The sequence below is a fragment of the Aspergillus lentulus genome (assembly GCF_001445615.1).
Source record: "Aspergillus lentulus DNA, contig: Alt05, strain: IFM 54703, whole genome shotgun sequence".
Classification (NCBI taxonomy): domain Eukaryota; kingdom Fungi; phylum Ascomycota; class Eurotiomycetes; order Eurotiales; family Aspergillaceae; genus Aspergillus; species Aspergillus lentulus.
Window position 1 is genome coordinate 1479938 of NW_028322121.1, and position 24271 is coordinate 1504208.

Consider the following 24271-nt stretch of genomic DNA (forward strand, 5'->3'; position numbering starts at 1 on the left):
ACAAACCGCTCTATATCCAGATTTCCAACAAAACAACCATTGAAGATAGCCATACATACAGCACCTTGTATATCAGTGACCAGTGACCAGTCAACGGCAACAGACACAAAGGGCAAAGGGATAGGGATAGGGATGTCGAGGTCAAGCCCGTCTGAGAAAAAGTCCCAAACTCGAAGTAGGCTCAATGATGTCTCTGTACAGTCAATTCCCATCACACAATGGGAGCACAGCCACAAAAGCAAAACACCGCTCCAGAAACGACACGCATGAAATTCAACTCCGGTATGCGTAATGATCCTTCAGCCAAATGAAGATGACAAAGATGGAACAGGAGAAGGAAAAGATTAGATAAAGGGACATAAATTAAGGCGTTCAATATCGGGCGCAGTGGCTCCGTCATGGCTTCTTTTTCTGATGGCTTCCGCCTGGCTCGGACATGCCGTGTGTGGCATCATCGCCTTCGAGAATGCACCAAAGTCGTCGGAGGGAGAAGCCGCTGCTGAAGAAGTAGAGGACCACGAACCAGGCAGCAAGGATATTAGCGAGGTGATGGAGAAGGTAGGCGTATGACACGCCATAGACTGCCGAGTAGACGGCAATTGCAAAGAGGATCATAGATGTGACATGTTTTAACCTGCGATGATTAGTCGACTCACACTGACGCGAGGAAATGATGGCGCATACCTTGTGGTGACTCTGGGGATCATGGCCCCGCTGGTCATGGTCTCCACAAGGAGGATGAAAGGCATGATGGACAAGACATTATGGTGTGATGAGAATGGCATGAACCAGTGGACAACAAGATTGTGAGCCCAGACCAAGAGGACGAGAATGTTGATCGGTAAGATCCAGAGCATGAGAATGAAGATCGAGTGGGCATAATTAGAGAAATTGTAATGCGCCGTGGACCTCTGTGCATATTGTCAGTTACCTCATCATTGAAGACATGGATGATGCGTACCGTTTCCTTGGCATGCCATTGTGCCCGCACACACGTTGCGAGTTGAACAATGCACGCCACCATGTAGGCGAACTGATAGGGAATCAAGGTTGACACGAGAACCAACAGAATAGCGGTGTTGATCATCCGGCGTCTTGCAGTCGGAGCGCTGAAGATGGGGGTTCTAATCCAGTCAGCGAGATTCGTAAGAAACAAGAGTGTCATAACGTACCCCTTCTCGTTGCGTTTAATGTAGCCTGATTTGCTTTTCAGGTACCCATAGATGAAAGAAAGCACAGACAAAAGGACGAGTGCGACGTAGTTGAGAATAACACAGACACCGACACTGATCAAGCCAAAGACAGGCACCAAAAACCAGAAGAACGCATCCTGCGATCCCAAGAGCAAATCGTTTTTGGTAAAGTCAATCGGGGTCTCGGTGGCATTAACTCGCCACTGGAACGGTTCGTCGCTGGGTGGGAGGCGCGTCGACGTGGCCAAAGAAGATGCCAGCAGGGACATAGCAAGCAACAGCATTGGAAACGATGACCGCAGAGCACTGTCTAGACCTTCGGCGAATGTGATGAAATAGCCAGTCTCGTCATACATCTGGAATTGTTTGCGGAGGACAAGAGCGACAACAAGTAGGGGAAATGCAGCAAAGACGGTCCGATAGCGCATCACAAGCTCTCCCAGACTGCCAGCAATGTCCACTCTGAGCGAAACGTCGACAGTGGAACCACAGCTGGGATCCGTCCACAGCTGAAAGGATACACCGCCGAGAGTTGCTTGTTCGCGGAGGGGCGGAGGCATGAAAGGTGCTACTCCGTGGAGATTCACATCGACCTTGTCCACATTGACGAAGAATTTCGACTCGTGCGGGTCGGATATCGACTGTCGCAGTAGAGGGGCGAAGAGCTCTTGTCGCTTGTCATGATTGTGTCTTACAATTTGGAGTTTGTAATCCAGCAAACTGGAATGCAGAGCTGGAATTTTGATTTCGGTGAGCATTGGACGATTTGCGGGCAGTCTCATCTTCAGCCCGGCACTTAGCAGACCACCAAGGCCGCCGCGAACCCTGATCACAGCATCGGAACTGTCCGAAAATTCTGCCAGAACCCAACCTCTGGTGGGACTATCGGCTTTGTCCACAATAGCAACGAATTGGTGCTCTGAAAGATCCTCCAAATCATACTGCAGATATGAGAAAGGCTGGACACGGTCAAAGGGATACTTGGAAGCTGGTGTCGATGCCGGCAGGTGAATACCATCCTCAGCCGCATTCTTACAAGCGAGACGCGTCGAACCCGTGCTGCCCCCAGAAAAGTCCATATTCATCGAGAAAACAGTTGCGAATTTGCCATTCTGAAGAGGGAAAACGCTGCAGAAGAGAACCTCCAGATTGCCATGCTCTCCAGTCTTATCAAATTTTTGGTCGGTGAGAAGAGTGAATTTCTTGCCTGCTACTCCTTGCGGAGGGACGGGCAAGAGATATACCTTTGGACCCGAGCGGTGGCCCAATTCGCGCAGGATGAGTCTTCGGCCTTGCGGGAGGATCGAATTGCTTTGGTCTTCGAGGGTCAGAAGCGTGTTCGGTTCTACAAGAGTTAGTCAAGAATAGGCACATAGAAGTTTGGCAAGGGGACCAACCCTTCTGAGGTAGAGTTCTCTCGGCGACCGACTCCAAGCCTGTGAGGTACCATTTCTTGAATATCCGCATTCTCTCAGCTCTCGGTTTAGTCTGGCTTGCACGCCGAACGTCTACAATATCAAAAAGTGACTTGATGATCGCCTTGCGGAACTGGTCGCACCACGTGATAGATAGATGGTCCACGCCGATCCAAACATCTGGAATGCTAGAGGTGAAGACAGTGAAGCCGTGAGTTTCGGGGACCAGCGACGAGATACTAGCGTAGTCGGAAGGGACAACGGTGTCGCGCGAGCCACCAGCGATGGAGATGAGGGTCACATGCCACAGAGGGTTGTTGTTGGCCCACGTTTGCGAGTATGCTTCCCGCCAGTAGTCATTGATTTGCTTGTAGGTGTGAACAATGTCCGAATCGAAGGAGACGGGTGGTTTGGCGTGAGGTGCGGACATGGTGACGATGGTATTGACCGAATTGGCCTGGTAGTTGGACATGGTCAATGCGGTACGGGCGACGATGCCACCCATCGAGTGTCCGATGAGAATCACGGAGCTGGGATCGGGGAGTTCGGGGTCCCTTCGCGATCGCTTGGGGTCGTGGTAGAGGGAGAGAATGTATGCAATAGCCTCGTTCACGTATTCCGCCTGGTCAAGGAGTGTTTGGCCGTGGAACGCAGCCATATCCTCGTTGAAGTCGATCATGAAGAAATCCAAGCTCCGGGTACCGGCTTTGATGCGCTCTTGGTCGTGACGGACGACATCGTGAAAGTGCCTCGATGCTTCGGCGGCAAGTGATCGGACTTGTCTATAGCTGCCGGCATTTCCGGGTAAGAACAGAACGGGAGCTCCGTCCAACGTTGGGCTTGTTAGCAGTGCAGCTGAGGGGTCAGAGGCGGAAAACATACTCCTAGGTTTTCTTGATTGTAAAAATCGACACCCTCCTCCCGGTAAAGATAGAGATTGTATTTGCTCGCGAAGCGCGTATGTTCGGTATCGAAGCCCACCATATGGAGAAACGTCGGGCTCATCACGGGTATCCCACATCCATCTTCGCCGGCCTGACTGGCCGAGAATGAGCGGACAATAAAGAAGAGGAACACGGATGCGACAAGGGTCGTGAGGGCCGTCAGTATCGAGCAAGTCCACGGGCTGCGAAGTCGAGAGGACCGAAACCGCGAACTCTCAGGAGAAGCCTCCATGGGAAGTCGCTGGGAGGCCAATGGCATCAAGAAGGATGTCGAGGAGGATTTTGTATCCGTAGACGCGGCGGCCATGGTCGTTGTCGACGAGGACGACGGCGTCCTCCACAGACCCGAGTTCCGTGAGCGAGGAGTCGAGGCGCCGTTGTCTCGTCGGAGATCGAAACTCGTACCTCTTTTCGCTATCTGCGAGCGCGACTTTTCGGCCGTCTCGAAGGCATTATTGTTAGGGGCATGTGCCGTTGATTCTGTAGGGGATCGCGAAACCAGAGGCGAGTCTTCAGCGTCGTCCTCGACAGGGGAGCCAGACGAGCGTCTGTGCATTGGAGGAGGTGGAGATATTCGTACTCATCCAGCACGCAGGAACCGATCGAAGCTTTCTGGGGCGGAAAGGCGGATCTCAGTCTAAGACCTTGGGTTGGGTGGGTTTATCGCGACAGCGGTAAGGGATGAGCCCCAGGAATGCGAAAGGAGCAATTGGGACGAGCTGATTGGAAGGGGAGAAACTGCAATATTGAACGAGTGTAAGGGTGATGGTGAGTTGGCGGCTGGTCTCGTAGCCTCGGAGGTATTTCGCTGTTGTTTCTTGGATTAATCTTAGCTTCCCCCCTTTGATACAGGACGAAAAGAGCGAGACCCTTGGCCGGGAGGCGGGGAGCGGCCGAACTGGAGATAAGGAGGAAATGAGAGGGAGGGAGGAAGACGACTGAGACAAGGACTGCAATGGAGGCTCAAGTAATAAAGAACGAAGCTGAAGAATGAGTAAGTAGATACCTCCTGGCTACCTTAGCAGCCTTGAGGTAGTCTAGATGGGGGTGTGCTCCGTCAACGCCGAATGAAACCCAATCATCCACTCAAACGAGGCCTTGTTTCCTGGATCGTACTTTTTTTTTTTCTGCTGGGCGCTGGAGACGGAACGGGCTTGGCGGATGCTCTCGGCACGCTTCTTGTCGCCAGGACGGCAGGAAGACAGTGAATAAAGACTGAACTGTGCCTGGCATAAGGGGAGATCAAAACAGAGAGCTACTAATAATTTACCAGCATCTTTCAACTACCCTGTAATGGCTACCAACGCGCTGTCTTGTGTTTATCCATCACTGCCAACCCGTTTCGAATTGGTGCGGGCGACGTCATCCGCCTTGTCAAGGTTGCAATACCCAATAGCTCCACCAACACTAAGATAAAGATACAGAAGCAAGGTCAGGTTGGAGAATAACCAGGGGTGGGTTTAGGGTTACATATAGACTGAATTATGAAGCTTCAATACTTTGCATCACCAGGCCCAGTAGATATAACGGTTCTCATAAGGCACAAGTGCAACAAAAAGATGGAGGTCGTACAGGCTTACAGCACGCCATCTTAAGCCTTGTCTAATAATCAAAAACCAATCAGGATGATCCTACATCTAAACAAAGCTGCCTACCTACAGGGTACATTACCACCATAAAATAGCCTATGAGTACGCTTTAGAAGTGTACAGTGTAACCATTCCCACGCTGGTTCGAACCATCGTAGTGTATCTGGTTCTATTACCTCAGTGTGACCACTAGCTATCTGCTCTCAATATCATCATGCATAGTCAGACATGTACCTAAGCAACCAAGACGTCGTCCAGGCACGAACACACAGTGCGGCGATAAGAACACCGACACTCTTCACTCTCCATCTGGTCGACAACTCTCTCCACTCAACACCCCTGTCGATCTCGAATTAGACACAGAAAGGTCAGTCTTATGGTTTCCTTGGTATTCTACAACAAAGAACGAAGCATGAAGAAATTTTCAAAGTGTGATTCGGTCAATTCTCTGGCCGGCCGGTATGATCTGAAGTTGTATATTAAGCAGATTCTGACGAGCTTTTCATGTTTCCTTACGTCTTGTCTGTGTCGGTTACTAGGTACCGTGGCTTGTATTGACTATGTTTAAAGGCCTTCGGATCTTCTAGTATGATGAAACGGTTACTGTGATTCGACAACTGTCCAGATTGATCCCATTGTCAGATATAAAACGCCGGGCGAAGGTTGCAGTGACTGCCCTGGCAAGGATTGAAGCTTATTTACTGTAGTGGAGATTGAGATAGGTATGTATCAGCGCGCTCAGTCTGAAACCAATCGGAAATAAACGACTGGCCCCAAGAGTTTGTGTTTAGTGATGCTGGCGAGATGGGTAGAAAGTAGTTGAGGGAGATCCAACACGCAGGCTTTTATTCAAACCACAAAGTGTCAATGTGGGTAAGAGGCTGACCTCTAACGGTCAGAGGATACATTAGAGTCGGTATAATCAAGCTCATCCTGCATCCTATTCAACAGCCTGACCGTTACCTGTAGTGTAACCCACCCATGACTACGAGTTCTTGATGCTGCATTGCTTATCAGAGTTCAAGACGCAATCCGTAGTGGACCGCTGAACTTGATACTGTCAGCGAGCGTCCTTGTAATGATTCAGAAAATGGCCTCTGACAACCAAAACGTTTTGCAAATATCACTTTCCAAACATCACCAGCAGCAGTAGCTTCGACGACCTGGGTCTAACCCGTCAGGGCTATAAGAATCTGCACAGCCCGTGTCAAAAGCGACTCTGGCATAGGATATAGTGGCTCCAAAGAACGCTTCTTGTAAAAAGCGCCAAGCCTTGTGTTCATGAAGAGCTGCAGGAAGTATTCGGAACCCGAACCTGTGTCTGCAAACCTCGATTGCTGGAGTTAGCCAGCGATGGAACACGACATTGACTTCAAGGTATGCGACCAATGCATGCCGTGGATGAAGACCGGACCAGTTGACCCTCCGTTGACAGTATGTATGCGAGAAAGGCTACAACAGCTTATCTGTGACGGAACGTAGAGATTCCGTGACATTACCCATTTCTTGCCTCGCATATCAAGCAGGAGAGTCATATTTCGACCAGCATGATGCAATCTCTCGGCGCTATAACCAGATGGTCCTGGTTTTACAATCACATATTTCGTTCGAATGTAATGTGCAACGCCGGTTGGGCAACTGCTGAATTTTCTCGACCCTCGTTTTGAGATCGATGTATACTTTCTGGGTCTGGAGAGCACGTCAGACTCAGCTTTGTGTTCAAACGATTTCGTGGCGAACTATGGTAGAACGAAGAAACTGAGATATTCAAGATTGCTCCGGGTATCGGCGACATGGCGCTGTCAACAGGAAGGCTATTGTTCCTACTGACTCGAAAACGATTGCAGCAGGACAGGAAGTTTATTTCTTGTTGTACCTACGACAACTTAGGATGGATGCCCGTCCTGTGAGTTAGAGTTCCCGATCCACGGAGAAACCGAGTGTGATGAGAGGCACTAACAGTGGTTCTGGAGTCGGATGCCCCGACGGAAAGTGCCCGAAGAATGCGGACACGGAGCTCTATTCGAGAACAAGTGTATTTGGGAGCGTGGCCCAAGCGGTAGCTCAATGGGTGGGAAGACTAGCGCTGATGAAGCCGCAAGGACCTCGTGTCTCAACCCGAGTTTTTGAATGGGGCAAGGGCCAAGAGCGTCAAGAGCCCAAGGATACTAAGAGTTGTCTGGGCGAGCTTGTCCGACCGCCTGTCCACTACAACAAGATATTTGGCGTCATTAACCTGAGCCACAAACCACTGTTAGCATTGATCTTCATCTTGGCGAAAATAAATCGTATCTTTTGAGCGATATATACTCAGCTTCGAACGAGAAATCCCGATTGCCATCTGGGGTTCTCCAGATGGACCGGCGAAAGGAGAGAAGTCCAGACATCTCCACACAAACACCCCGCACACGCACAATGCGGGATTAAATTAGAATTCCAAAGGAACCTGAACCGCCCGTGGTGCCCCAAAGGACAAGCGAATGAAAATCGTCAACCGCCCTCGGCCGATGTCCGACACCCAGTACGGCTGCTCAGACCAGGGCAGGCAGGGAAAAAGGTAAAGCGTCTACTTTACTCTCACTGACCACTACCTATCTGCAGTGGCGAATTCTTCCAATCAAGAGGATTGTAAAAGGGCCAGAAGACCTTCGGGTTACTGACAAGTTGGGATGGCCCGGGCAAGTTCGGCAAAGCGAATCAATCTTCAGAAGCAGGATACAGAACGAGAATAATATAGCAGATCGAGGCCTAGATAGTTTTCATCTCTGTTTGAGACCGTAATAGAATCATAACGAAGGCGTCATTTCAAGTTTCTATCCCCAGATTGCGGAGATTCTTGGCCTCTTAACTAAAGCTTGGCACTATTTCTGCGTCATGCCCTTGTAACCCCCAGATATCTATCAACCGGATAACTTTTTTGATTATTTTGACGGATATAGTGGAGAGAGTAGTGTAAAGAAATGTCACTGCCGGAGACTTTCTCCTTAGGATTTGGATGGCAGCATTCATGCAAGGAGTCAAGTCGAGACGATATCGGCTTCCCCAAGGGACCAAGACTGCCACCAAAGCTTCCCTTTGGCCCCATCCGGGGGTTAAGCCCTTTGGTGCCACGGTTTCTCTTCTCCTCCGACGCTTAAACTTCCCTAGCGGCTGGCTAGACTGGAGCATGCTTCCACGAGGTAGTGGAACCGTGTAAATCGTCTATGAACTAAGAAACGTAAGGTAGTATTATTTATTCCCCAGGTGGAATAATAACCGGGGTGAGGGGTCATTTCGGCATGACTTGTCTTTCCTTCTCAGCCGAGTCGCTCGTTCGCTGATTTAAAACCGGCCCAGTTCCCTCTGCTGATGCTTTTGCGACATCTCCCTTCTTCATCCACCCTACTTGTTCTACCTCTCATCCTTTCGCTGTCTGTTCCTCTCGGCCAGTTATCCTCTTCCTCAACATGGCTGAACAGTATGAGGGAAAGCCTCACCATAATGAGGCTCCCGTCTCAGCCGCGGACGAGGGCGGTCCTCGCATGAGCATCGTCAGATACCTCGTCACTCGGATCTCGACTTTGAAACCTCCCATGAACCCTGCTCCCAATCCTTTGAAGGCGCTTACGCTCCTGAACAAACAACAATGGTTATTTTTCCTGGTGAGCTAGCCCTTGATCGCCTCCTCACTGAATAACCCTAACTAACCTATCCAGGTCGCCTTTTTCGGCTGGACATGGGACGCCTTCGATTTTTTCACCGTCTCCTTGACCACCTCCCAACTTTCTAAGCAATTCGATAAATCCATCTCCGATATCACCTGGGGTATCACCCTCGTCCTCATGCTCCGATCCGTCGGCGCCATCACATTCGGTATCGCATCCGATCGTTGGGGCCGCAAGTGGCCGTTCGTGGTGAACAACATCCTCTTCATTGTTCTGGAACTCGGTACCGCTTTCAGCCAGACATACAAACAGTTCCTGTAAGTCTCTTTGTCATTGTTCTGTGGAACGTCACTGACCCGCGCGCATAGTGCCTGCCGTGCTCTCTTCGGCATCGCCATGGGTGGATTATACGGTAACGCCGCGGCCACTGCCCTCGAGGATTGTCCCATGGAGGCGCGCGGTATCGTGTCCGGTCTCCTGCAGCAGGGCTACGCCTTCGGATATCTACTCGCTACCGCTTTTGCGCGCGCCCTCGTCGACACCACCCCGCACGGCTGGAGACCCTTCTACTGGTTCGCTGCTTGCCCTCCCGTCCTCATCATCGCCTTCCGTCTGTGTCTCCCCGAGACCGAGGCGTTCCGTCAGCGCCAGGCCATCCGCGCTGAGGTCCGCGGCGGTGTCACCTCCACCTTCTTCGAGGAGGGCAAGGTCGCGCTTAAGCGCCACTGGCTGCTGCTGATCTATCTCGTCCTGCTCATGGCCGGCTTCAACTTCATGGTATGTCCAACCGCCCCGGCAAAAATGCAATCCAGCTAACGAGTCAAATAGTCCCACGGCTCCCAGGACCTCTATCCAACCATGCTCACCAACCAATTCCGCTTCTCCTCCAACGCCGTCACAGTCACCCAGGTTGTCGCCAACCTCGGCGCCCTCTCCGGCGGTACCCTCTGCGGCTGGGCGAGTCAGATCTTCGGCCGTCGGTTCTCCATCATCGTCATCGCCATCGTCGGCGGTGCCCTGCTGTACCCCTACACCTTTGTCCAGGACAAATCCGTCATGGCGGCTGCCTTCTTCCAGCAGTTCTGCGTGCAGGGCGCTTGGGGTGTTATTCCTATCCATCTGATGGAGCTTTCCCCGGGCTCGATCAGAACCTTTGCTGTCGGTACCGCGTACCAGCTGGGTAACCTCGTTTCGTCCGCCAGCTCGACCATCGAGTCGACGATTGGGGAGCGGTTCCCCCTGCCGCCGACGGAGAAGGTCAAGCACCGCTACGACTATGGTAAGGTTATTTGCATCTTCATGGGATGCGTCTACGCCTATGTCATTATTATTACCTTCTTTGGGCCGGAGAAGCTGGGCCGTCAGTTTGATGTCGCGCATGACCGCGATATGGAGATCGTGGCCGCTCACCGCGGAGTCGTCGAGGAGGATCCTGAGAAGGCTACGGCTGCTCACAAGGACTAGTGTTTTAAACTCACTAGGACTAAGTGTTTTGAATTGTTTGAAGGAGTTTATGTTTGCATATATACCCTTTATCTGGCTATCATGATGAATTTTGGATGTGCACAATGAATGAATGTGTTTGCTAAGGAGAAATCCGCATATGCTATTGTGGCTGCTGTACTGCTTATATCGCTTCAGAATGCACGCTTGAACTTTTTCATTCGACGTCTGCTTCTAGTAAACATAGCTACTCTTCGTTCCTGCCTCCTTTACGGGACACGTCGTTGTCCCTCACTCTCTAGGCAGCTTGTTTAATTTGCGAACAACTTCTGAAATGTTGACCTTAGCCTCTCTGAACGCGGCGTCCGCCGCTTCCAACTCCTTCTGCAGGCCTGCAATCTTCTCCTGAAGCTCTCGTTTATGTTCAAGATGCTGGTCTTTGATTCCCTTTAACTCCTCGAGGTCTTGCAGCAACTCTGTCTTCCGAAGGGCCTGGCCAGCGGTAAGCCCCTGGCCAGGCCCCTCGTCCTCTCCCTCAATGGGATTCTCGGGAACCACCCAGTGCTGCTCTCGCAGCTAATAATAACCTTATAGTTAGTACCATCTTACTATATAAGGGTGCATATATGCATTGATACTTAGAGGGGAACGTACCTCTGCCAGATACTCTCTCTTCCACTCTGCCTTGATTACATCAAGGCGCGTCCGCTATCACTCACAGTTAGTCACGTGCCTATCAACTATGATAATATTATTATATTACCTTGCGGCGGGGGCCAGCGGGGGCGGAGGAGGCAGGACCAGCGGCGGTGGCGGGGGGGGCGGGCTGCTCAGTCTGCTCGGTCTGCTCGGTCTTCTTGGTCTGCGGGTGTCCCTCGGGCTGTAAATTTGAGCATTAGCATACCACGGCATACCTCACGTGTCATTGTATCAAAACGAATCATAGGAAGTAAACAAGATTGTAATCAGGAAAGCTCGACTGGGCCGTGACCAGAACAGAAGGGACAAAGGACAGTGGGATAAGAAATAATCAAGGAAAGACCGATCAACAAAGGTAAAGGACTCAGAATCGAGAGAAGCATCGATGATTAAAGAGACAACATATAGAAATAACCTTATAAACACTAATCAAGTTTATAAAGTAATCTCTGTTGCTCCCCAAAAGAGCTCCTATTAAGTGGAAAGGAAACTTACCAGAGTGACTCTATCAAACAAAGAACGCTGGCCCGCTAAAGTTATAAGTCAGTCTACAGCCCTCTAAGAGTAATATAGCCAGGGAGATGAGTACTTACCCATTGCTGTTGCTGTTGTTCTTGTTGCTGATGCTGTGATTGTTGCTGCTGTTGTTGTTTTTGCTGCTGCTGTTGCTGCTTCTACTGCTGCTACTGGAAGGGGAAAGGAAGGAAAGAAAGAAAGACAAGAAAGAGAAATATCACATTGTGTTGTTGTGCGCTTACCTAAAGCACAATACATCCTCAGGCCTCAACTTCGACTGACACATTGACCTGATGCAGTGGGATGCCTGGGGCTCTTGGAACTCTGAGCTAAACATCAATCCAAGCTTGCAATGGACATATACGACTTCCATAGTCCATCATGACTTATCATACTGATTAACATCGTAGGTATGAACCGTCTTTGAATCACGGCACCCGTGGCAAGACTAATGGATCCTTTGTTGATAGATGTACGTTGAGCACGACCGAATACCCTATTAAGAGCCTATCCTTCGGCAATAAGAAGAGTGTTAGCTAGACATTCTATAGGAAATCGTCTTTGGCTGTAGATCTTGAGACGAATTGAGTTACCCGAAGCCTGTACTGCCACAGCTTAGGAGTGAAGCCTGGATACGAAGATAGCGATTGAAAAGGTTGAACGTCAGTATACAAGAGCTATCAAAACGGACGGCACACGTTCAGACCGAATCATCTCATGGTAGCGGAAGCGACGATATCTCTAGTGATCACGGTATAACGGGATTGACGCAATGTATTGCTGTATTGCCGCTTCCACTGGATAGTGTCCTGATGAGCAGTATAGCCAACATCGAATCTATTTTGATTCAATGCGCATCTGAAGGAAGTCAACTTTTATTAGACTGACCAGAGACGTACCTAAATGTTTAGTAGTTCAATTGATTACAGATTATCTTCCTGATCCCGAGCGAACAAGACAACCAGCCGGATTCGACAGATTCAACAAATTTCGGCACAGATATTACTGAAGATTAGTATTCGCACTTATTAATTGCAACCGAGGGATCATCATCGACTTATCAGCAGATCTATATCCTGAAGCCTTAGATGAAGAACCAGCACGTAGGAAGAAGATTGATCAGCCTGAGGCATGGCACGCCTTCCTATTCTGGTACTCACGCTGATGGTTCCCCCAGGTCAGAAGGGTCATTCGTAGAGGAACGCGAGAACATGGTTTCTTTCTTCACGCGATCGAGACATTCATTATTGTAGCCATTGCGTCCCATCTTTTTATTCAATTGATAGTTGAACCATAGAGATGCATTCTGTCAATTATAAGACAACCCAAAAGGCAAGAGTCGAGCTCCCCGAGACGACTCTGGCATCGGCTTCTGAGGACAAGGAAAACCGCGTCCATCCAGAGCCCTCTCCAGCTAGAAAGCGAAGCCGAGCTAAGGGCTCGGACAATATTCTGCAGGAGCATGGTAAAGGCAAGAGAAAACTTTCTCATGTCGAGGAAGATGTGGCTCCTTCAGAAGGGGTCTCTACCTCAACGCCGCCATCCACCGACGACAAGGGACCCGACGCCATCCAGCGCGATGACCTTGACGCCCAAATCGACGCCGAAATCGACGCCTTAATAGACAACGAGATCGACGACGATGAAATCGAAGTCATCGGTGATGATGACATTATTGTCAGTCCCGATGACATCGATGAAGAGGATTTTGTCAGCGAGGTCAAAACCGAGCCGACCATCCTCGATCCAACTACCGTTGCTGATGGCAAGTTTGCAGTCATACTGCGAAAGACTATCAGTCAACTAGTAGAGTGGGCAAAAGAGCATGACTACAGTGTCATGAGTCCAAAGGACATGGCCGTGACCTGGGGATTCTGGCGATTACTTTGTCGCGTATCAGTCGACTTCCTTGTCGAATTGATACTCCCTGCAGTTCCTCTGCAAGTCCAAGCTCTGTTCGAGAAGGAGGCATGGTCCTTAGAGGATCTCCTGTCCCTTCCGTCAGCTGGTGATGATAAATGCCAAGGTATCTATGGCAATTTTGTCACCGGTCAGATTAACAGTCCGGGTGATATAGGATGCGATGCCTATGTAGGGTCATCAAAATGCCTCGCACAACGCGTCTCCCGACATCTGAGTATTGCTCAGAATTATTCGCCCGACTGTCTGCCGCAAGATTGCAAGCGAAGCCTCCATTATAAGCAAATTTGCCGAGATGGAGCGCACTCGAACTTCAGATTGCTTGTGGCATTCAATCAGCCTGTTGAGGACGGATATCTCCTCCTCGTAGAAGGCATATTCATGGTGCTTTTAGGAACCTATACGTACCAAGGATACATCCACAGGTATGCAACGCATGCCACATATGAGTTGACGGAAAGAGTCAGAGAAAGTCTGAACCTTCCGTCGACCTCTTGGCCAGGGATGAACGCGGCATGGCCCTTGTATCAGGGATTCTATAATAGAGTCGCTGGGTCGCCGTCCGAGTGCAGTAATCCAGACTGCGACAAAATGACTTTTCCAAAGCATCTGCGCCCTGCTGATGCACCAAAATCCCTGCGCCATCACTTAAACCTCGGTGACCCTCTAGGCCCATATGTGTGTGGCTGCTGTGGCAACTACAGATTTAAGCACGGGGTACTTCCAGACAGAGAGTTTCTCGACAAGATCGCAAAGCGTTTGGAGATGAGAAAAGCTGCTGGAAGAGACGCAAAGTGCGAATGTTGCGAAAGGCTCGAATCGCAAATGCGTCTAAGGTGGGACACAACAAAAAAGGATAAAAGTCCACGAACTGTCGGCCACCTTATTCATGATCTCTTCCCTGGTAAATTTCTTTGCCAGCCGTGCTGGGATTTTGTTAAAGACAAACAAAGAATGCGCACTCCTGAGGAGGTCATCATATTCCTTGACACTGTGTATCTGATAGATGCTCGGAAAGCAGGCGAGGACATCATTTGCGACAATTGTGGCGAGATTGAGGGTTCCCCTGCGTGCAGTAGGAAGAAACACCTCACAAATCGCGAAACCCGGAAATTGCTTTGTTATCAATGCGATTTCTATTATCGCAAAAACCAGGCGCATCGGCCTCTGACAATAGCTCAAGCCCATGTGGTCCGAGTGAAGATGTTAGCTGACCGGAAAGCCGGCAACGAGATCGTGTGTGACAATTGTGGGATAGCCGAGGGCTCCCTAGGAACCACGAAAGCGTTTAATGTCAACATGGAACTCGTCATGATCCTGTGCTCCCCATGTGGTCTACATTGGTCCACTGAGGGGAGTCACAGAGACCCTGCACGCAACCGCATCTTGATAATCACTGAGCGGGTGAAGCAGGATCGCAAAAACCACAATCGAATCACTTGTGATGATTGCGGTGCCGTCGAAGGTTCACCATCGTGCAAGGGCAACCATGTTGTGAACAAGACCAACCTCAAGGTTTTATGCAGTAATTGCAAGAGAACCTACTGGGGTAGGTAGCTCGACGGAGGGGCGCATCAAGTGCATATCATGTATGCATTTATCCCCGATCCAAGGTAAGCGTCTGGCACATGTCACGATAGTTGCCTTGGTGCTGTACAGATACGTACAGTAGCCGGACGATGTGGTTACCGAGACCATATGCTCACACCTTCACGCGGTGTCCGGTGTTGATTGCCAAAAAAAAAATTGAGGTGAGACCAAGATGAGCAACCAAAAAGTGATGACTACTATGAGCAGGATCAGTCATTTGCATCACAATTCGGATATTCATTTCTAGTCTGCGGGTGTGTAGAGACATGATTGTTCGATAACTCGCTCGACAAAGGGGAAGGCTTGTGGATACTATCGAGGAAAACTGGAATCGACCAGTTATGAGGCCATCGGGACTTGACTGAACCGGAAAGTGCCCAGAAAATCTCATTCAAGGAAAGATCCTCCACGCTGACGCATCTCTAGAACCTTCACCTTTTGTTATGTGCTGACAGATGGTGTTGTACGCGACACGGCAAGCGCGATCGAAGAATGAGGGATGGATGTCGTGGACGGAAGGTTGAAATTAACTATGCTGGTTAGTCTGGTGGTAACCAGCGGTAAGTGGGAACCAGGGAGGCAAACAAACACGCTTATTTGTTGACTGTTGTGATAGGAAAGGATTTGCTCCGCAGGAGACTTGGCTGTCGATTTGTCGGACTCTCCGTTCATAACCGTTTACCCGAGGATGCAAACACGAAAAAGAATTCAACCACGAGGAGACCTAGCTGGCTTGGACGCAACAACTGCCAAGTGGAAGAGTTGAGAGGATCTGGATCGATATTGGACGTGTGGGAGTGCTGTTGATTGTGTGGTGATTATTGAAAATGGTTTGTCAGTGAATAGGCGAATGGCGAGGACTGGTCAATTAGCCATGGTTTGACTGCTACCAAGTCTCGCAGTAACAAGAGGCTACGTACGTCGTACTCAAGGCTGTATCATTATTATAAGTATGTGGACAGCAGACTAGAATGGTTTAGTCTAGCAGAAGACCAAAGCATCCGGTCAATAATGATGACACAAAGTCACACACATTGTTTATAGCTTCAATATCCATGTTGAAATTATGCAGTGAGACTTACTAATAATGCATCTAGGCATGAAAAAACTTGTTCTTGTCAATATTAAGCCAGAGCAATGGCGCTTTTCCCTCTTTTTCTTCTTCTTCTTCTTCTTCTTCTTCTTAGATCAGCATATGTGAGTATGACAGCTGTGCTAGTCTGCCTGGTTTAAGCCATATTCATGCAGCCTCAGCTAGCTGATGACCCTGCACTTTCCATTCAACTTTTCTCATTCCTGACTGCTCATCACAATGTTGTGCGCATCCTATCCTCATGTCAACACACTATTGGTGTTCATTGTGGCAGAGCTTGCTCATTACTTTCTCAAAACATGTCTTTGCTCTAGCATCATATGCTCTAATCAAGTCGTTTATCATAATAACGACTAATCATCGTTCTCAACAATAGAAAACCCAGCCTTCTCCTTCAAGAACTGAACAGCGTCATCGATTTCGTCCGGCAGTTTATACCAGTGTCCAAACTCCTCATATGCTTTCCAGGTCACATCCATCCCAAACACATCAGATAGGACGGACGCCATCCGTCGCCCCAAGTCTACCGACACCTTGGGATCTGCAGACCCGTGGCCCAGGAATACCGGTGCTTTCAAGTAGGACACACTTAAGAAATTCTCCGAGTCATCAACGTCAGACTGAATGGGTGGCATACCAAGAATATCCCGGACATGATTGACTGCTTGGATGTGCGCGGGGACATCGTCACCATCTGTGTCGTCGGTGAACGGGTCATCGTCGTCGTCTTCTTCAGCTTCAGACTCTGATTCTCCCTGATCGCCTCGGTCGATTTTCAATAACCCAGAAATCTCCCCTTCAAAAGGTAACCACCCGCTCATCCCAATGAATCCCCCAAGCCGTCTGCTCTCTCCATCTTCGCCCGCAGAAGGAAATCCACCCAAAAGACAGAACACGGAAGCCGCACATCCTTGGCTCAGCCCCCCAATCACGACGCGACTATACCCATCGCCAACAGTGGGATCAACCGACAAGAGCTTTGCCTCTTCATCAATTAATTTTCGAAGAAATTCGCTACTTTCCTGTAGTCCATCAAGCTGCAATTCAGTCCGGGTATTTGGATCCTCAAGCGAGTAATTGTCGAACCACTGGTTGATAGGAATTCGCTTCAGTACTGTAGAGCGCCGTTTTCTCGCGGTGGGGAAGATGAATTTGGTAGTGGGGAGGCGCTTCGCGATGCCGGTTGATTCAATGAAGACGCGGCCGAAGCGCTCGCTATTACTTCCGCGGCCGTGGAGCAGAATGATTGTATGTGTATGTTGGTCATTTCTAAGCGGGGGTATGACGAGTGGAGAGGGATAAGGCTTGGAAGGAGGCATGATGTCCAGATTCGGGAAAATATATGGTTGAGAGAGCTTTTGAGAATATAGGGGGCGGAAAGGTTCGTTTGAGGCGTAGACAGCCTGAGACAAGTTCAAACAAGCCAGCACGTAATCTGGTTATACATGAATGTTAGGCGAATTTGTGTCTCAAGCTCAAGCTCTATGGGAAGATGATCGATCCCGGTTTGAGACTGCTGGTGAGCTGCTCGTCCGGGGGACACGAGGAAGTTGGGACGCGCCGGTAGAAGGTCTAAGTGACATCTCCGGAGTAATCTAGACTCAGGTTAAACTGTTTAAGCCTTTGCTTTCACACGGACGATCGTGACTGTCTGCCCAAAATTTACAGATCGCTGAATAAGCAATAAGGTGTATCCAAGCAGTAAAAAGAAGAATATTTCCTTCTTAAGTACAGGTTTGAACAGAAGACACAGTAAGCCTCAGCAAGGCAGTTCTACCATCCTCCAAGAGCCGTTTGCGGGGGGCACTTCCAACTGTCGATGCACTGTCGACTATCATGAGGTTGAAGGCTGATGACAGCCCTTCCTGGCCTGGATAATAAGCTGAATACCAGGATCTATTAATGCAGTCTCAATACGTTTTATTCTCGCTACTACTTAAGATTTTGAAGGTCAAGAACCCTGGTGGCGCGAGGGTATACTTTTCTCGAACTGGTTGCTCTCCTGGTTAGTTAAAAATGGGAGCAACTAGGAAATAAGGTAACGCAAAGGCCATGCTTCAGTCTGCTGTAAGTAATTGGTCGACCAGCTGTCATTTTAAAGCTAGCACTGACATGTTACTATTTTATAACATAGATAGCAGACCCCCGCTCCGAATCAACAACTAAACGTGTGATGGTCAAATGCCACAAGCCTCCACCACGTTTCGGCATTGGAAGCAACGCTAATAGCCCTTTTGATGTAGGCTGACTTCTAACTAAGGTAAAGCTTGGTATCTCTTTCAAGGCTTTCTTTGCAAAGCTGACATTAAAAACATATTTCCATTTCATGCCACGTGTATAGCAATCTCCTTCCGGCAGCAACGAGTGGCATGAAGCCATTTAATGGGACACAGGTCGGCAGGTGTCGACCAAACCAGGCCCAACTTCAACTCCCGTTCAACCTGAAAGAGGGACATACCCCGTCTGGCGTCGGAGAGTGGTCGGTGGGCTCGGCCAAGGATCACCAGAACTTCAAAACCAGTTCAACCTACTGTTCTGTCATAGATCGAGTCCGTACTACTAGATAGTCACCACTACACTGTATTCCAGCCCTCTCCGCCGGCGAAAGCACTCTATGGCATTACTTGAATCGTACATGGCCACCCCTAAACGTCCTGTGGATTTATGCTTATTGTATGCTTAAGATCGATGCACAGTCCCCTGGCCAGACCCCTCCTTTTGTCATCGTCGTCGAGACAATCTGGCCCAGTCCAGTGCTTACAACCAAGTTAATAATGGCGTTGGGCCGGTACCATCATCAGCAAATCATTGAATGCCAAACAAGTTTAGGACTGGGATGAAGTAGAAGTACCGACGCGGTTTTATCATAAGAGCGGAAACGGTAAGCCGACGGAAGTCAAGTGGAGGGAAACGGGCCACTGGAATCGCATCATCAGCTGCGCTGGCTTGCAATATCGGCAAATCGAGATATTGCTGATCTCAATGGACCTGTGACATCCCCTACAATTAATTGACTGCTCGACCAACTCCTCATCCTCGCCATTGCTGCTAGCGACGCCTGCACCATGTGGAATATAATGCTGGCCAGCGGGGAAAGCAAAGACTAAAACGGTTTAGCCTGTCGAGTGACCGAACAATCGATATACTACTACGGAGTTTGTATAGCTTCAACATCATCGTCAAGAGACGTGTGCATCAAATTCATACTATCATAAGATCTATACGCATGACAGAATAGCGACTGGATTCGCAACCAGCTAATTAACAGATCCCAGCCAATTCCCGTTTCCTTTTGTCTATTAGGTTCTTCAGATGTCATCCTCATCCGAGAAAACTTCTTCACCGCGCTTCCTGTAAACAAGTTAGCAAATGCATTTTGAATCAAACGGAACGGGGAGACAAACCTTCTCGCGATCCTCTCCTTCTTCTTTTTACGAAGTTCACTTGCAGTTAACTTCTTCTTCTTCTCTTGAATCGTCTTGTTGCCAAACGCATCAGTTATCTCGGTGTCTCCCTCCTTGTCGGCCAGACGAGGACCGGATCCTTGACCCTGAACCCAGTTGTGGCCCGAAGGAGTCATCTTGCCGTCCATGACAGCCCAGACTTCCTCGGTCAGGTTCTCAGTGAACTCACGGGAGTGGGTAATGATAACGACACCACCCTCGAAAGACTTGAGAGCCTTGGACAGGGCACCCAGAGAGTCGCGGTCGAGATAGTTGGTGGGCTCGTCGAGGACGATGACGTGAGGACGCTGCCACGAGCAGGCGGCGAGGACAACCTTGACACGCTGACCACCGGAGAGACCGCGCATACGGGAGTGAGAGACGAGTTCGGCATCGAGACCGAAGTTGGCGCAGTGGACCTCAATCTCCTTGCGAACCAGGGGACGGAACTGACCGCTGGCAAGGGCCTCCTTCTGGTCAACCTCGGCAACCATCTTGGCGTGGGACTGGATAATCTCGCTACGAGGAATCCAGGCGTTGTCATTGCTCATCATAGGAGTCCACTTCTCGCTCTTCATGCCAATGTTCTCACCAAGAGCGAAGGAGCATTCGTACTCGTAGCTGTTCTTGAACTTACGACGAGCGTGGATACCGATGACACGACGGAAGGTACCTTCGATCTTGTAGATCTTGTCCATGGCCTTCTCATCATCCTCGGTGACGATCTTGTTGGCGCGGTCCATTGTCTCACGGTCCTCACCAGTCTGGAAACGCCACTGAATGTACTCAGAGGGAGTCTTGTCGAGGTGGTTATCGATGTGAGCGAAAGCATGCTGCTTGATGTAGGCGATACGGATGTTCTCGTGCTGGTAGACGTCACCGCTGGTGGGGATGAGCTCACCAGTCAGGACATTGACCAGGGTAGATTTACCAGCACCGTTGGGACCGATGACGGCGATACGAGAGCCCAGAGAGACTTGGAAGCTGATGTCGGTGAGCTGGGGCTTGGGAGTTCCAGGGTACTGGAAAGACATGTTGCTGACACGGATGATGGCCTTGGCCTTGGTCTTGACACCCTCAAGGAAACCAGGCTCGGGGAACTTGAACTCCATGTCCGAGGCGCTGAGTTCGTAGTAGGAACGAGCACTGGGAACCTTCTTGACGAACTCGCTCAGGTTACCGCGGTAACGCTTGAGCTTGAAGCGCTCGTAGTGGACGACGTGCTGGATAACATTATCCAAGAACTTGCTGTCGTGGGAGACGATGATGGAAGTGCAAGGAGAGTTGCAAAGGTAGTTCTCCAACCAGGCAACGTTCTTGACGTCCAAGTGGTTGGTAGGCTCGTCAAGGAGCAGAATGTCGGGCTTCTCAAAAACGGCACGGGCAAGAGCCAGCTTCATCTTCCAACCACCAGACAGAGAGGTGATGGGGCCTTCGAACTGCTCACGCAGGAAACCGAACTCTTCGAGCTTGGATTCGACCTCGGACTGGGTGGTGTCGATACCGACCTCACGGAGCTTCTTCATGGTCCAGCCAATGACGGTCTGCTCAGTGTCGGCGGCATCCAAGTCGTGCTCAACGTAGACAGTCTTGACCTCGTCCTTCTTGGGGAAACCTTCAAGCTGCTCGTTGTTGATGGCACGCATCAGAGTAGTCTTACCGGTACCGTTGGGTCCGAGAAGACCGTAACGCTGGCCACGCTTCAGGCGGAGAGAGGTCTGGTTCAGCAGGATCTTGGCACCATAAGCAAGAGAGAAGGTGCAGTTGCAGAGATCTTCGCCCTCCTCCTCGTCGGACAGAACGGCATCAGCGTCGGCAGCGCCAGGAGAAGCACGCTTGCGCAGAGTCTCAGCAATGGCCTTGGCTTCCTCCTCACCAACAATGGCGGTGATGTAGGGAAGAGCGTTCTGGGTCCAGCTGATGACCTCGGCGTCCTTCTCGTCAACGAGTTGACCAGCGATGGCACCGACATAGTTGATGATGGCCTCAGACTTCTCGATCTGAGCCTTGTACTTGGGGGAGAGGATATCCTTTAGAATACCAGCGACGGTCTCAACGTCACCAGCAGTGGAGATCTCGGGGATCTTGCCATCCTTGACATCACCAACACGGACGAGGGTGTCCAAGGCCTGCTTGGTCTTCTCACGGGCCTCAGGGTCGGCAAGGGTATCGAAGTTCTTCTCGAGACGGGGCATCAACTTGGGCAAGAAGGGAGCGACAATCTGGGGGTCCTCCACGAGCTTGCACATGTTGTCGACAATGACAGCGGACTTACGCTTGATGGCAGTCTCACGCTCAACGAGACCACGGTCAAGCAGAGGGACCATGATGGCGAGGGTAGGACCAGTGACATCGGAAACGAAAGTGGTGGCACCGAGCAAGTGAACAGTCTCAGGAACGTTCTCAGGCTTGGCGATACACTTGATGAGCTCGGGAATGAAGCGCTCAATATCCTTGTTGACGATCAAACCGCAGACCTTCTCCATGGTGGAGTAGGCAGCCTTCTTGATATCGGCCTTGGTGTCCCACATGGCCTCAGACACAGCGGGAATCAGCTCCGGCACGCGGAAGGAGAGCTGAGCAGGAGCGGACTCGACGAGGCAGTTGAGGCAGTCGAGAGCGCACATCTTCTCCTGCCACTTCTGGGCGTTCTGCAGGGAGTTCAGAATGACCGGCACAACAGCCTTGACGGCGTTGGCGTTGATGCCCTGTACAATTGCGAGGGCGGCAGCCTGGGCAGCCTTCTGCACGGCAGTCATCTTGTCACCGGCAGCAGCGAGGACGGGGCCGAGGAGAGAGACGAGGTGGGGCTCGACACCGGGGGCGATTGTCTGGTGGGAGGCGATAGCGCGGATGGCCTCGCAAGCACGCTCACGGGCAGTAGCATCCTTCTTGTTGTTGAGCTGCTTCTGGAAAGCCTCAACGGCCCTGGGTGAAGCCAACGTTAGTACACGCAGGCAATTTCGGAACCTTGCGGTCAAACTTACTTGAGTGGCAGAGTCTGTTCAGGGATAGGACCGCTGAAGTAGGTGGCGAGGTTGCCAGTGGCAGCGTGAACCTCGTCAGCACTTGTCGAGATGTTGAGGTTCTTGATCAAGTCCTCGAGAACGGCGACAGCCTGGGCAGTCTCCTTGCCAGAGACGGCAGGAACGGAAGAAACATCAACAGCAGGCATTTTGGACGAAATCGTGAAGACGAAAAAAGGTTGAAAGAATTAAGTGATGAGGAAAAAGAAGAACGGGCGAAAGGCGTTCTATTAGGGTATCTCAATCAAGAGGTGGCGGCCCACGAAAACTGCGTCTGTGTAAAAGACGACGCAAGAGACGCTCTAGATAAAATCTATGCTTTTGTCTATGCAGAAGACAAAAAGGAAAATGAAAAGTAAAGAGAGGACTAGACCTCTTTTCAGAAGAAGAAAGGATGAGGAGGGAGACAAAGTGAGAAGGAAGAGGGGAATAGGAGGATGGGGAGGGATGATATTTATCGGTTTGTGGCCTCTTTTTGCCGCCCAACCTTACAGCGCAGCCAGAAAAAAAAATTTGAAAAGATAAAAAATTTTTCATCGTTGTCCCGCGCTAAGACCGCATTTGCACTAGTCGCTTTGGCTGTCGAAGCAACCAACCCGATAGGGTCCGTGTCTCCTTCGGGCTAAACTGGCCGCTGCTGATTGGCCAGCAACCCTCCATGATGGCGACAGGGAGAAGAACCCAGTTGATGGAATGATTTTTGACTGGAACTTCTTCCTTTTTCTTTTTGGCTCACACCAAATTTGGATCGGGCAAACCGAATACTGAAAGTTCCTTGTCAAGGCTTACGATTTTTTTTACTCGATGCGATGGAAAATTTCGTTCAAGTTCTATTAGCAATAGAAAACTTTTGTGATCTTCAGTGTGATAATGCGAAAGTCGATAAGATTAGTGGAATGTAACTTGGCCTTAGGAGGCAACATCAATAATGAATAATTATGAAATATGGAGGTACTTCCAGCCAATCATAGTTTGAGGATTGAGCAACAGCCTGTAGCCCCTTTCTTTCTAATGAATGATTATTACAAGGCTGATGGAATCTATGTACAACACTTGCACAAACCCGGGGCAGAAATTAAATGAAATACATTTACCATTCTCTAATTAACAACGAGCTGAGCAGGCTTACGGAGGCTTGAAAATGAGGATGGACAGCAATGAGTATTTCATATACTGGAAAACCGGATGCTGCGCATCCCTTGATCAGCATTTGCGCTGTTGGGCTAGAAGTCTAGTCCCTGACAGGTGTGAATCCGGGGATGCAACAGTAAACCACTGCAGTTGACTAGTCTCCGTGAAATTGTTGGGGCTGCAGATGCTGCTGGGGCTATTTCTGTCGCCACAAAGATTCTCTGCTTGTACCTCGACTTGGTGGCGCAGCCCATTCTTACTTAGCCTTTGGGCTCGGTCTTTGTACCAAAAACATGTGAGAAGTCTGGAGGCCAGCAAAATGACGACCGACAAACATAGATTATTTTTAGAGTTGGGAAAGCCTTCTCCATTCGATCGCTTTATCCGCTCTTGCCGGTCATTCCCGCAGAGTAAGATGATGGCTAAGCCGATACTCTGTCGTACTCCGTAGATACTCCGTCCAAGCCATGCCTTTCTGACTAGATAACGATAAGCGCACGATTGTGATAACAAGGCGGTGGAACTAGAAAATTCAGGGAACGCAAGCTTGAATATCATTTTTTCTTTGAACTATCTGTTCGATCAACATTCTACGCTAGTATATTCTTCGCATTGCCTTCATAAG

The 24271-nt window shown here is 50.0% G+C and overlaps 6 protein-coding genes across 6 annotated transcripts; 2 read left to right on the forward strand and 4 right to left on the reverse strand.

Annotated features, from left to right (window-relative positions):
- Positions 1-396: 396 nt before the first annotated feature.
- ALT_3137 (GPI inositol-deacylase) lies at positions 397-4108 on the reverse strand (the record flags this gene model as incomplete). Its single annotated transcript, XM_033557715.2, has 6 exons — positions 397-634; positions 685-911; positions 962-1124; positions 1173-2538; positions 2591-3463; positions 3523-4108. The coding sequence occupies 6 exons, from the start codon at positions 4106-4108 to the stop codon at positions 397-399; spliced, it is 3453 nt and encodes a 1150-aa protein (XP_033413606.2).
- Positions 4109-8587: 4479 nt separating this feature from the next.
- Positions 8588-10249, forward strand: ALT_3138 (sugar transporter family protein; the record flags this gene model as incomplete). Its single annotated transcript, XM_033557716.2, has 4 exons — positions 8588-8782; positions 8837-9102; positions 9154-9562; positions 9614-10249. 4 exons carry the CDS (start codon positions 8588-8590, stop codon positions 10247-10249), a joined length of 1506 nt encoding a protein of 501 aa, XP_033413607.1.
- A 270-nt stretch (positions 10250-10519) lies between these two features.
- ALT_3139 (uncharacterized protein) lies at positions 10520-11524 on the reverse strand (the record flags this gene model as incomplete). Its single annotated transcript, XM_089599501.1, has 5 exons — positions 10520-10804; positions 10883-10936; positions 10992-11108; positions 11423-11457; positions 11521-11524. The coding sequence occupies 5 exons, from the start codon at positions 11522-11524 to the stop codon at positions 10520-10522; spliced, it is 495 nt and encodes a 164-aa protein (XP_089456244.1).
- Positions 11525-12742: 1218 nt separating this feature from the next.
- Positions 12743-14920, forward strand: ALT_3140 (uncharacterized protein; the record flags this gene model as incomplete). The annotated part of the gene is made up of 1 exon (XM_089599502.1): positions 12743-14920. The coding sequence occupies one exon, from the start codon at positions 12743-12745 to the stop codon at positions 14918-14920; it is 2178 nt and encodes a 725-aa protein (XP_089456245.1).
- A 1479-nt stretch (positions 14921-16399) lies between these two features.
- On the reverse strand, positions 16400-17365 carry ALT_3141 (alpha/beta hydrolase; the record flags this gene model as incomplete). The annotated part of the gene is made up of 1 exon (XM_033557718.2): positions 16400-17365. One exon carries the CDS (start codon positions 17363-17365, stop codon positions 16400-16402), a length of 966 nt encoding a protein of 321 aa, XP_033413609.2.
- Positions 17366-19354: 1989 nt separating this feature from the next.
- Positions 19355-22664, reverse strand: ALT_3142 (putative translation elongation factor eEF-3; the record flags this gene model as incomplete). Its single annotated transcript, XM_033557719.2, has 3 exons — positions 19355-19397; positions 19451-22417; positions 22477-22664. 3 exons carry the CDS (start codon positions 22662-22664, stop codon positions 19355-19357), a joined length of 3198 nt encoding a protein of 1065 aa, XP_033413610.2.
- Between the last annotated feature and the right edge of the window lie 1607 nt (positions 22665-24271).